The sequence below is a fragment of the Coregonus lavaretus genome (assembly GCF_964263955.1).
Source record: "Coregonus lavaretus genome assembly, chromosome: 22".
In the NCBI taxonomy this organism is placed as follows: Eukaryota; Metazoa; Chordata; class Actinopteri; order Salmoniformes; family Salmonidae; genus Coregonus; species Coregonus lavaretus.
This window is the reverse complement of record NC_140009.1, coordinates 29,220,269-29,233,725: the sequence shown is the minus strand read 5'-3', so window position 1 is coordinate 29,233,725 and position 13,457 is coordinate 29,220,269. Positions and strand designations below refer to the sequence as shown.

General features: G+C 43.2%; 1 protein-coding gene across 2 annotated transcripts; it reads left to right on the top strand.

Annotated features, from left to right (window-relative positions):
- Positions 1 to 2,844: 2,844 nt before the first annotated feature.
- LOC311149424 (putative nuclear hormone receptor HR38) lies at positions 2,845 to 9,895 on the top strand. 2 transcript variants are annotated; one of them, XM_084186618.1, is made up of 7 exons: positions 2,845 to 2,897; positions 5,043 to 5,836; positions 6,173 to 6,302; positions 6,813 to 6,976; positions 7,159 to 7,361; positions 7,787 to 7,965; positions 8,258 to 9,895. In XM_084186618.1, exons 2-7 carry the CDS (start codon positions 5,045 to 5,047, stop codon positions 8,512 to 8,514), a joined length of 1,725 nt encoding a protein of 574 aa, XP_084042744.1. In that variant the 5' UTR covers positions 2,845 to 2,897; positions 5,043 to 5,044; the 3' UTR covers positions 8,515 to 9,895. The 2 variants fall into 2 exon arrangements, with proteins under 2 accessions (XP_084042744.1, XP_084042743.1); XM_084186617.1 differs by having other exon boundaries at positions 2,886 to 2,939.
- Positions 9,896 to 13,457: the final 3,562 nt, after the last annotated feature.

Sequence of the window (13,457 nt, the reverse complement as noted above, 5' to 3'; positions counted from 1 at the left end):
TTGTTCAGGCAGGCTTCGCCGTTCGTCGTCACCGGCCTTCTAGCCACTGCCGCTCTTCATCTCATCATTCCATTTGTTTTGTCTTGTTTATTACACACACCTGGTTCATATCCCCTCATCAGTACATGTATAAGTGTTCCCTCTGCCCCTTTGTCTTTGTGTGTGATTGTTTATTGTGGAGGTTAGAGAAGCTCGGTGGAGCTCCTTGTATTTTGTATCGCCGGGATATTTCCCTGTGTGCCTTGTTGTTTCCAGTGCGCCTGTTTTGCTGGAGATAGTAACAGCCTGCCTGGATTGTGTGATTTGAGCTCATCACCGAGACTACAGTATGTTCATAATGTCTGAGACTAGGCCCCAGACTGACAATGAGACACTATGTACATAACGTCTGCCTGCATGGAGGTACAGTACATAGTTCTGCTATGTAATGGACATTCAACATCAAGCTTTGAGTAGCCTCTCCATTACAGGTTTTAGTTTATCACATCCTCTTCGACTGCCTCTCCTGCACATGTACTATATGGTACACGTGAAATTATGAATGACAGTAATATATATATATACACAATATAATTTACCTTTATCAGCATGTAATGGCCAAAAATAAAGTAACTTTAGAAGCAAACCGTGTCAAGGGAAAGGAAATACTGACATGACAAAGTTTGGACACACCTACTCATTCAAGGGTTTTTCTTTATTTTTACTATTTTCTACATTGTAGAATAATAGTGAAGACATCTAACCTATGAAATAACACATATGGAATCATGTAGTAACCAAAAAGGTGTTAAACAAATCAAAATATATTTTATATTTGAGATTCTTCAAATAGCACACCCTTTGCCTTGATGACAGCTTTGCACACTCTTGGCATTCTCTCAACCAGCTTCACCTGGAAGGCTTTTCCAACAGTCTTAAAGGAGTTCCCACATATGCTTAGCACTGCTTTTCCTTCACTCTGCTGTCCGACTCATCCCAAACCATCTCAATTGGGTTGAGGTCGGGGGATTGTGGAGGCCAGATCATCTGATGAAGCACTCCATTACTCTCCTTTTTGGTCAAATAGCCCTTACACAGCCTGGACGTGCGTTGGGTCATTGTCCTGTTGAAAAACAAATGATAGTCCCACTAAGCCCAAACCAGATGGGATGGCGTATCGCTGCAGAATGCTGTGGTAGCCATGCTGGTTAAGTGTGCCTTGAATTCTAAATAAATCACAGACAGTGTCACCAGCAAAGCACCCCCACAACATAACACCTTCTCCTCCATGCTTTACGGTGGGAACTACACATGCGGAGATCATCCGTTCACCCACACTGCGTCTCACAACGACACGGTGGTTGGAACCAAAAAACTCAAATTTGGACTTGTGTTTCTTGGCCCAAGAAGGTCTCTTCTTCTCATTGGTGTCCTTTAGTAGTGGTTTCTTTGCAGCAATTCAACCATGAAGGCCTGATTCACACAGTCCCCTCTGAACAGTTGATGTTGAGATGTGTCTGTGACTTGAACTCTGTGAAGGATTTATTTGGCCTGCAATTGCTGAGGCTGGTAACTCTAATGAACTTATTCTCTGCAGCAGAGATAACTCATGAGAGCCAGTTTCATCATAGCGCTTGATGGTTTTGCGACTGCACTTGAAGAAACTTGAAAAAAAATTCCGTATTGACTGACCTTCATGTCTTAAAGTAATGATGGGCTGTAATTTCTCTTTGCCTATTTGAGCTATTCTTGCCATAATATGGACTTGGTCTTTTACCAAATAGGGCTATCTTCTGTATACACCCCCCCCCCCCCCCCCCACCACCTACCACCTACCACCTTGTCACAACACAACTGATTGGCTCAAATACATTAAGAAGGAAAGAAATTCCCTAAATTAACTTTTAAGAAGGTGCACCTGTTAATTGAAATGCATTCCAGGTGACTAACTCATGAAGCTGGTTGAGAGAATGCAAAGCTGTCATTTACATTTTAGTCATTTAGCAGACGCTCTTATCCAGAGCAACTTACAGTTAGTGAGTGCATACATTATTATTATTATTATTTATTCATACTGGTCCCCTGTGGGAAACGAACCCACAACCCTGGCGTTGCAAACGCCATGCTCTACCAACTGAGTTACACGGGACTACATCAAGGCAAAGGGTGGCTATTTGAAGAATTTCAAATATTAAATATATTTTGATTTGTTTAACACTTGTTTTTACCGTCTATCTTTGAAATTGGGGTAAAATGCACTAAATGTTTTTCGTTTGTTGCTACTTCCTCATTTTGTTTAAGAGAGCATGCCCTGATTATGTTTGTTATAATTGCCCAAAGTGCGACTCAAAGTTGTTTTGTGTCATCGAAAGTTTATGTTTTGTTTTGCTCTGCGTAAAGTTATCTGTTTTTCTATGACTTTTTTCCCCCTGTTTCACTGTGTTTGTACCAAATGTGGATTATGTGACTCTGAGGACGTTTACATCATGGAAAGGCGCAAGGTCGTCACTTGAAAGGACGTCTGACTGAGTGCGTGCTGATTGGCTTCAGATCCCCGCCCCTGCTTTATACCGCGCTCAAAACAACTGCGAACTCGGAAATCTCTCCGACTTTAGTGCGTTCATGACAACTGGCAACTCGGAAAGAAACGAGCTCCGACTGGGAAAAATCGTTTTGAACGGTCATCCAACTCGGAATTCCAACTCGGGAACTCCGGCCTCTTTCTAAAGCTCCGTGTTTCCGTCCTAAAGATAACTGACGTCATGATTTCACCTCGTATTCTTCCGAGTTCCCAGTTGTCTTGAAAGCACCATTAAACGGGGCGTCCCTCTGACGTAATGGTACAATAAAATTGATTGTATAAATGTGTTCCCAAGATCTCAATAACATTGGAACTGCAGAGCAACTTCAGAGGCAAGGTAATTACGGACATTGCTTAAAATACTAGTGGGATATAACAGGTAAGCAAGCTCTCAGCTTTCAGGTATTGCTTTCAATATGACAGTACAGTGCATTCTTTAAGTACATTTATTTAGGTAATGAATTATCCTTGCTATTTACTTTATTATTGACATTAGAACCATTTTATCCTGAGATGCATAAATCTAAATGCAAAATACCTTAGAATTGGAGAGGCATGCCATCCACAGTTGATGGAAGGGCAAATAAAAGTTAGGCAGAAAATATATTTGACAGTCAATTGCTGCAAGAGAAGTCAAAATAACAACAAATTATCATTATACAATCATACTGTATGTTTATACTGTTATTCAGTTATAAGCATGCTGCATGCACCTGTCAGCACGTAGTGGCTTAGTTGTTAAGACCGGTATGAGGTACTACAGGTGTTCCCACATAGTTCCTCTGTTGTGCACCTTCTGTGTCCTAATCTAATGCACTGCCAGCTACACTATTTATAAAGCAATGTACTAGTCAGATAAAAGCATACTAGTGTGGCTACAAGGACACAGACAGTCTTCCCGACTTTAGTTGTACTGACAGACATTCAAATCAGTCTGTTACATTCAGTTGGGGGTCTACACTCCTCTTCCTTCATTTGAGTCCCTGCTCTGAAAGCCAACCCCTTCAGATGTGTCAGACATGTCGTTTGGTGTGTTTTTAAATTTCAAGGATTTCCTGGTAGTGGAGATGTAGTTCAGGAAAATACTTAACTGAAACCAGGGCCAGGGATAGACGGCTTTCTATGCTTTCTCAGAATCTATGGGTGGTCAGGGAGGCTCTATGCTTTCTCAGAATCTATGGGTGGTCAGGGAGGCTCTATGCTTTCTCAGAATCTATGGGTGGTCAGGGAGGCTCTATGCTTTCTCAGAATCTATGGGTGGTCAGGGAGGCTCTATGCTTTCTCAGAATCTATGGGTGGTCAGGGAGGCTCTATGCTTTCTCAGAATCTATGGGTGGTCAGGGAGGCTCTATGCTTTCTCAGAATCTATGGGTGGTCAGGGAGGCTCTATGCTTTCTCAGAATCTATGGGTGGTCAGGGAGGCTCTATGCTTTCTCAGAATCTATGGGTGGTCAGGGAGGCTCTATGCTTTCTCAGAATCTATGGGTGGTCAGGGAGGCTCTATGCTTTCTCAGAATCTATGGATGGTCAGGGAGGCTCTATGCTTTCTCAGAATCTATGGGTGGTCAGGGAGGCTCAGATTGCCTTTTTCAAGTTTAAAGTTGTATTAGTCGTATACACCGTCCAACTAAATGCTTACTTGCAGGTTCCTTCTCGACAATGCAACAATAAGAAATACGTAATAAAAGATAAGAATACGAACATAAAGTAGTATAGATAAAATAGTATATAGCTCAGTAGAATAGAAAACAGTTAGCATAAATTTAATACAGGAAGGCACAAATTATAGTCCAATATTTACATGTTTTTTGGGAAGGGGGGATTGGAGGGCAAGTGTTTAAATTGTGCAGTATCTAGCAATCATAATAAGAGTCTGGTAGCAGCAGTTGTGATGTGTGTGTGTGTGGATGTGTGTATGTCTGTGTGGGTGTGTGCATGAGTGAGTGCATGTGTGCTAAGGTGAGGAGAATCAGAGCAGGTGGTCAGTTCAGTTCAAGTGTTCAGCAGTCTGATGGCTTTTAGATAGAAACTGTCTCTGAGCCTGTTGGTATCAGACTTCATGCTCCAATATCGTCTGCCCGACGGTAAGGGAGTAAACAGCTTGTGGCTGGGGTGTGTGGGGTCCTTGATGATGCTGTGGGATTCCTCAATGTCCTAGATGGGTGGGAGCACCTACAACACGCTAGGAGGAGGGCGACAGTTATAAAAGTTATGTGGCTTGTCCTGCAGGGGAGGGGAGAGGAAATCTGGCACCTGAAGTACATTTATTTGACCAACTTACCCTGGAACCTGAAATGAATTTATTTCAAGCCTTTAGATGACACAGATTTGACAGTCCTCCATAACCTATGCAGGGATTGGCAACCCAGGGGTACAGGATGTCCACTCCAAACTCATGACTGTAGCTTCTAGAATATTTTAGTATCTCTTACAGTCATAGTCCATTTTCTCACAGATAGTTGTCTGCACCTTGAATCCACAGAAATGAATAATGTCCCCCCACATGGAGCTCAGCCTTATGAGAACAGCCTCTACAACTCAGAGTCTCTGAGCCTGGACCTTACCTCCAGGTTATCCATGGATATGAGTAGCCATCGGGACCAGCTCTCTGCCACCTCCCTGCCTAGCATCAACTCCCTGGTGGGCACTTACGCTGGTGCGTTTGATGCCTACTCCTGTCAGATTGCCACAGCTCCTACCACCGCTAGCACCACCTCGGGCCCTGAGTCGCCCTTCAAGCTGGATGACTTCCAGATTTACGGCTGCTACCCTGGCACCTTGGCCCTGAGCTACTTCGACGAAGCCCTGTCTTCTGGTGGCTCTGACTTTTTCGGCAGCCCTGTGTCAGCCCAGTCTCCCTCTACTCAAGGCTTCCAGACCCAGCCTGCGTCAGCTTGGGACTCGGCCTTCGGTCCCAACTCTCCCAGCCCGGGCTGCTGGGTGGCTGATAAGCCTGCTTTAACACAGCCATCCTCTTTCTTTACCTTCTGTCCCGGGTCAGTGGAGGATCTGTCTCCTCTGGGCCAGCCCCAGCCCCAGCTCACTGAGCAAGACCCCTTCTCTCTGGGCCAGCAGCAGCACCCCTCCCCACTGTCCTTCTCCTCTCTAACCCAGGAGCCAGGCACCCTAGATGGCACAGGCCTCATTGAAGGGAGAATGTCGCCGAAACCGCACAGCCCTACTGGAAACGAGGGTCGCTGTGCTGTTTGTTGGGACAACGCCTCCTGCCAGCACTATGGGGTTCGCACCTGTGAGGGCTGCAAAGGTTTTTTCAAGGTGAGCAGCTTTTTCCTCTCTCTTCAGTCAATTTCTTTCCATAACTGGGTGTCTAATCAGTGCTTGACTTGGACTGAAATAGGTGCTGGTACTCATTTTGGGTACCGGTACTGTTTATATTTAGGTGCATGAGCTCCACAATACTTTTGAGCTAATCTCTATAAGAGGTGCAGGAGCTCCGGTACTCAGCTCTGGTGAGCTCCTGTCCAAGTCAAGCACTGTGTGTAATAAATTTTTCATGCAATGCAAAATACATTTTATACATGCATCGCCATTGCTGGACTGGTATAGAGAATGAGCTTACATAGCTAAGCTTTTTTTCTGTGTGCTTTGCAGCGTACGGTACAGAAAAAATCTAAATACGTGTGCCTTGCCAACAAGGATTGTCCAGTTGACAAGCGGCGACGGAACCGCTGTCAATTCTGTCGTTTCCAGAAGTGCCTGGCAGTAGGCATGGTGAAAGAAGGTGAGCCCTTCATATCGATTTTATTACCACATCTCTCACCATATGTCACGACTTCCATCAAAGCTGCCTCCTCTCCTTGTTCGGGCAGGCTTCGGCGTTCGTCGTCACCGGCCTTCTAGCCACTGCCACTCCTCATCTCATCATTCCATTTGTTTTGTCTTGTTTATTACACACACCTGGTTAATATCCCCTCATCAGTACCTGTATAAGTGTTTCCTCTGCCCCCTTGTCTTTGTGTGTGATTGTTTATTGTGGAGGAGAGAGTAGCTCGGTGGAGCGCCGTGTATTTTGTATCACCAGGGAATCCGTGTGCCTTGTATTTTCCAGTGAGCCTGTTTTGCGCACTGGAGTGTTTTTACACATTACTGCGTAACTCTGTGGTTCAGAATAAATCCTGTTATTCTGTGATTTACCCTCCTGCGCCTGAATCCTTCAAAATCACCTCATCACACCATAACCACTATTCTCTCTCAGTTCTTAGTTGCTAAGACATTTCTCTCTCTTTCAAAGTTGTGAGAACAGATAGCTTAAAAGGTCGAAGAGGTCGTCTGCCCTCCAAGCCAAAAGCAGTCCAGGACCTATCGTCCGCTGTGCCTCGAGTCGACATCATTGCCTCTCTTGTGAGAGAACACATTGAATCAAACCCTGGTGTTGGGAAACTGGACTACTCCAAGGTAAGGACAAATGCAAATTCTCCATTGTGGTCTATCTATTATGACTGTTATTGTTTTTGGGGGTTATTAGGTCGCTGTTGGTACTTTTTCTAAGGATAGATCATAAATAGAACCAAGAGAATGCAGGGCATTCCCCTAATGGAACTAACAGAACTAACTCCTCTCCTTCCTTTCTAATTCAGTACCAGGAGACTGTGGCCAGTCTGTCAGAGAAAGAGGACGCTTGTGACATCAAACAGTTCTACGACCTCCTCACGGAGTCCATGGACGTGATAAGAAAGTGGGCTGAGAGCATCCCTGGGTTCACCGCCTTCTGCTCCGAGGACCAGGAGCTGCTACTGGAGTCAGCCTTCGTGGAACTGTTCATCTTGCGACTAGCATACAGGTGAAAAGATGAAGCAAATGATATCGCTGTAAATCAAATTATAATAAATGCTCCAAAAAGACCACCTTGCATATACAGAGCCATGGCTTTGTTGTTTTGACATTACTCGCTGTATTGCTAGGATTATACAGTACATACATTATGGATATGACTGGATTGATTGCACCCACAAACAAACATTGTGCAGATATTTTAGCTATAGCAAACATGGGCGGAAGGTAGCGTAGTGGTTAAGAGTGTTGTGCCAGTACCCGAAAGGTCGCTGGTTCTAATCCCTGAGCCGACTAGGTGAAAAATCTGTCACTGTGGCCTTGAGCAAGGCACTTAACCCTAATTGCTCCTGTAAGGCGCTCTGGATAAGAGCGTCTGCTAAATGACTAAAATCTAAATGTAATGGATTATCCTATTTATATTCTCTTTCCAAGGTCCAACCCTGAGACGGACAAGCTGATCTTCTGCAATGGCATTGTACTTCACCGTATGCAGTGTGTACGGGGCTTCGGTGACTGGATAGACTCCATCATGGACTTCTCCCAGAGCCTCCACCGCATGAACCTGGACGTGTCGTCCTTCTCCTGCCTCACAACTCTGGTCATAATCACTGGTGAGAGCTCAACCCACCTACGCTTACACGCCAGCCTGTCAGGCTGTGTTAACAGAGATATCACACCATAAACCAGTACATTATGAGGTTGCAACATAGAGCCTGCAGTCAATCTTTATGCTCACCCTGACCTGAGCTGCCTGAACAAGCTGGATATGCATGAATCTTGACACATAGGCCTACATAATGTTATCGTGTTACAGAATAATGATAAATGACATCTCTTTTTCGTGTTCACTCTGCTTTACCTGGTCACATACTCATGCCCTTTCTGTCTCCTGATTCTCCACAGACCGCCATGGCCTGAAGGATCCAAAGCGGGTGGAGGAGTTCCAGAACCAGCTCATCACCTGTCTCAGAGATCACGTCTCCAGCTGCGCCCCCGACTCCACTGGGCCCAACTACCTGTCCCGCCTTCTGGGAAAACTGCCCGAGCTACGGACTCTCTGCACCCAAGGTCTGCAACGCATCTTCTATCTCAAGCTTGAGGACTTGGTCCCACCACCCCCCATAGTTGACAGAATGATCATGGACATTTTGCCTTTATGAGAGCGAGAAAAGACAATACCGATTGTGCACTTGTGCTGCTAAAGGGACGATAAAGGGACATCAAACGATCAAGCGATCTCAGTGTTGACTAAGGACAAATTAAGGAAACTATGCTCCCAAAGATTTCTCATGAAAGTACTGAATTATACTGTAAGTCTTAAAAAGATGTTAAGCTATTCAAGCACTATCATACTTGAGGAAAAATGGACCTCTCTCATTCATTAGCAATGGCTGTAGTATGGTGCTGAAAGTTCGTTATCATTTAAACAGTTTTCCTTGTTTTAGTGCAGTATTTCAGATTTAGAGTGTGCCGCCAATGATCAACAACCAAAATGGTTGACAGTGGTCAACTGTGGGAGATGAGGTGGACATGGTTTATTTACACATAGCTTCAGTAGTGGAACGGAGAGGGAATAGCTCCAGAATAGTTTTTTTATACATATATAATTATATTTTGATGTCAATTTAGAAAACAAACAAACAGACCATGGACCAAAAGCAGACTGTTAACAACTTAAATACCACCATGCTGTGCTATTATTGAGAGTCTATACAGTAGATTCAGATCAACATAAAGGCACTTTCATTACATTTACACAGGCCCAATGACTGCATCATCTTACTATAACATCAACGTTTGTACATTATGCCTTAGCTATGGTCTTTTTAAGATTCAGGTTCAAGATTGTACTTGTATTATAATGGTGTTATAGAATATCCACAATTAATTGACTCCAGCATTGTGACTGAAACATGTTACAATCATAAGGAAATTTGAGAAGGTTCCCTGACCTACCAATTGCGGATAGTGTTGATTATCATGAAGATTATGTTATATTTGTCAGTGATGTGTAAATATCACTGAAATATGGCAGCTATGATTGAACAGATATTATACATAGCTTATTGTGTCCATTGTGACTATTTCTGTGTAATACATGACTATGAATGTCTTTAAATTAGCATGGGTTACTTAAAGCCACAATCTGCAAGATGGGCATACCACCTAAGAGCTAAGAGTGCAGTCCATTACATTTCCAGATGCAAATAGCACTTACATTCTTTGACTATAGTACTCAAGGTATGATAAACATGATTTAAAGCTATTGTACATCATTTGTTCAGTTTCCTTTGCCTGCAAAAACATACAACATTTAGTAATAGGTTCTTAGTTATGATAACGTGAGTCATATGATGACTCATTTTTTCCAAATCAAGAGGATTACAGTATTTCCTTATTTGAAATTGCTGGAAATGTTACAGTCTGTGCCTTTAACATTTCATATGTATTGTGACACAATCTAATTTAGTTTTGGGCATTACGTTTTTTTACATAGACCGAATTGTTAATCTTTAATGCCGCAGCTCCATATACACTTTTTTTAAAGAGTTCTGTAACAGAATTGTTCTCTCTAATATAATTTTTGTTCTCTCTTTTTCTCGCTCAATTTTTCCCAGCCTGAAAGTCCAGTAGTGTGAATTTAGGTCTGATGAAATAAGTACCAGCACCTATTTTAGTCCACTTTAAGCATTGATGAAAAAGCTGTCTAGGCATTAGGCCTAGGCCTACTTCTAGAGATTGCACTGGAGATGGTCCAGAGGAGTCTGCTGGCAGTTACTTGCTAAAGGTGTGATCAAAGCTGGTTGTACAAAGTGTTCATATTGGCACATACAGTATATGGGCCATCAGTCCATCCATCTTATGCATCCAATGGGGCTTTGCAAGGCACAGTGTGCCAACAAAATATCAGGTGATGAAATCAACAAGACACAGCCACCATAGCCAGGATTATCTATTAAAAAATATCTAAGCCCTTGGGCGCCTGGATAGTAGATTGGGGTCTGTTTCCCTTGGGGATTCCACTTCAGGGTCCGTCTAGTGATCTTGCAAAAGGGTTCTGTGGTTGTCCCCATAGGAGAACCCTTTTTGGTTCCAGATAGAACCCTTTTTGGTTCCAAGTAGAACTATTTTGTGTTCCATGTAGAACCCTCTGTGGAAAGGGTTATAAATGGAACCCAAAAGGGTTCTACCTGGAACCAAATGGGTTCTTCAAAGGGTTATAATATGGGGACAGCTGAAGAACCCTTTTTGGTTCTAGATAGCACCTTTTTTTCTAAGAGTGTATAGGTTTCTGGATTCTATGTATGGCCAACCCAGATCTGTCTCCTCCATTTTATTATTATTGATAAGTTATTAATTGCCCAAAACAGGCAATAAGCACTGGGGGCAGCAACATGCTGCAACTGCTAAGATCTAAGTTACTAAGCCAGTCACGCTAGACTGAAGACCGACAGCTCCATGGGGGATGACTGGGGTGTCAAATGGTCTTGTGGGAACATAAACTGCCATGACCTGATTTTGTCACCATGATTTGTACCAACCATAGTGCATGCACATAAATGTGTGTGAGACATTGGCTGCAGTCAGACCCAGAGCATGTAGCAAATGCAATCTGTGAGGAAACCTCTGAACACATTTTTGGGATGTGATATGCATCCAAGGGGAGTTGAGAAAAATAGATTAAGTTTTATACAGATCATCCACAATGCTCAATTGGCTTGGTTACCTGCCAGTCACTTAGCTAGTTTCTTTCAATCCAATAACCATTCTTATTATTATTATTATTAAGTGATAATGGCAAAGCAATTACATATCAGCTAGGAGTTGTTACAACCCTGTATGTAATATTCAAACAAAATGTGAGTAAAGCTGTATTGGTCATACACAATTGAGAACCACAGTATGATTCATAATACCATAAAACCTGGTGGTAAAACCCGGAAATGGTCGGGGATTTTTAAATCGGGATTTTAGAACTACTTCATATAAACTCTTTGTTTCGTGGAGGCTTCCCCTGGCGTGATGTTTAGATAACCCCGGAAATATCTCTTGACAAGGTAACTTTTATCAATATATTCGCCTGTAATTACCCTCCAAAAACGAAATGCTAATTAGCTGCTAATGTGGCTATCATACAGAACTACTCATCTTGTCGCAAGCTTTGACATCATCCCTCAAGGCACATTTCTCAATGCAAATGCATGTCTCATCAACAAGTAACAACCTAGCAAGTAGATATCATAGCCTTTTTAGTTTCTCGTGTAAATCATAGATGTTGTGTGTATTCTTGTTTAGCATTTTTCTAATTACCTAGCTAGCTACCTTAGCATTTTGTAATTACTCAAATTGTTTTAATTATCCAGGCTCTGGCCTTTGTAACGAACTAGTTAGCTAACCGGCTTAGGTCTCTCGGTCGATCAGATGCAAGGCTGGTTCTGTACTATGTACCGGATTGTACCCACTACTCCGATAAGCACACATGCAATTTATAGTTTTCCAACCTCTGTAACCCACAGGGTTGCCAATTTAGCGACTTTGTCGCTATATTTAGCGAGTATTCAGACCCCTCTAGCGACACATTTTCAAAAAAGCGACTAGCGACAAATCTAGTGACATTTTCTTGTTATTGGAGACTTTTGGAGACTCTGACGTGAAAGCACGTATCGTTCATACTCTTCTCAACAAGCAGCGGGTGCTGCCGTGGGCCCCACCCCCGTCCCAAAGCACTCACAGGCGGCCCAGTCCTCGCGCAGTAGTCCCTCCCAGCTGCAGTCAGAGCAGGAGACGCTCACCCCTCTGCGTCCAGACTGCAAATGAATCGCGCATGCGGGAAGCCGCTGCTGGCTGATCCCGCCCTGGTTTACATTCAGGGTGAGATGTAAACGTAGGGTGTTTTTTACTCACTTTTTGTCTCCCACAACATTATTCCTCTCTCCTACAGCGTCCCTCACAATTACATGCACATGGCCAAGTATGCAAATTAGGTGATGACGTCATTTAGCGACTTTTAGGACAGCCAATAGCTACTTTCCTTACTGAGGAGTTGGCAACACTGGCTAAACCACAGGCGGCACTGGAACCACCCGATAAGACAACAACCACCCCATGTGTGATAAGGTAAGCCCTGTTTGCTAGCTGCTAACAAGCTATTTTGGTTAGGTCAAAGATCTGTGGGTAGCTAGGTGCTTATGAAAATTATACTGAGCAAAAATATAAATGCAACAATTTCAAAGATTTTACTGAGTTACAGTTCATAGAAGGAAATCGGTCAATTGAAATAAATAAATTAGGCCCTAATTTATGGATTTCACATGACTGGGCAGGGGCAGTTATGCACACCCACTTGGGAGGGATCTTTTATTTCAGCTCATGAAACCAACACTTTACATGTTGCATTTATATTTTAGTTCAGTTTAGCTAGATACCAACCGACTGTAGTTACGTGTACAATGCACGTTACCTTCCTTACAAGTAAAAAGAAAGCTAGCATAATGACTGTTGTGATCTTTTTATTGACAAGTCTTTAGTGAGCTAGCCAACTACTTTTTCACGTGGTGACATGCTAGCTAGCGTTAGTTCACCAGGGAAGGGATATTTAGTTGGCTAGTTAATGTTAACTCACCGTTCGTGTAGTCAGACTTGCTAGCTAACGTTAGTAGGCCGGCACCATGGCAAGGATAGTTGGTTAGCTAGCATGTCACCACTTAGAAAAGTCTGACTACACGAACGGTAAGCTAATGTTAGCTAGCTATCTAAATATCGCCTGGTGGGCTAGTTAGCTACATTAGTAATCAACTTAGCTAGTAAAAGTAACTTTTTTTGTTTTTGTCTTTCAGATGGGCGGACCGGAAACCCAGTGACAACACTCTGGTCTGTAGCTGCCATTTTCCGGTGAGAGAAAAATGGCCCTGTATTTACCAGAAAGGGTAGCTCATCCACCAGGGCATGAGGGACCACTTGTCACATTGTCCGAGGTGGGTTTGTGTTATAATAATGCATTTTCCTTCCAGATAAAGATGTTGATATGGCATTGAAAAAGACCCACCACTGACCAAATGTATCTTTGTTTTCCAGTCCAACAGGATTGTATACCTCAGACCAT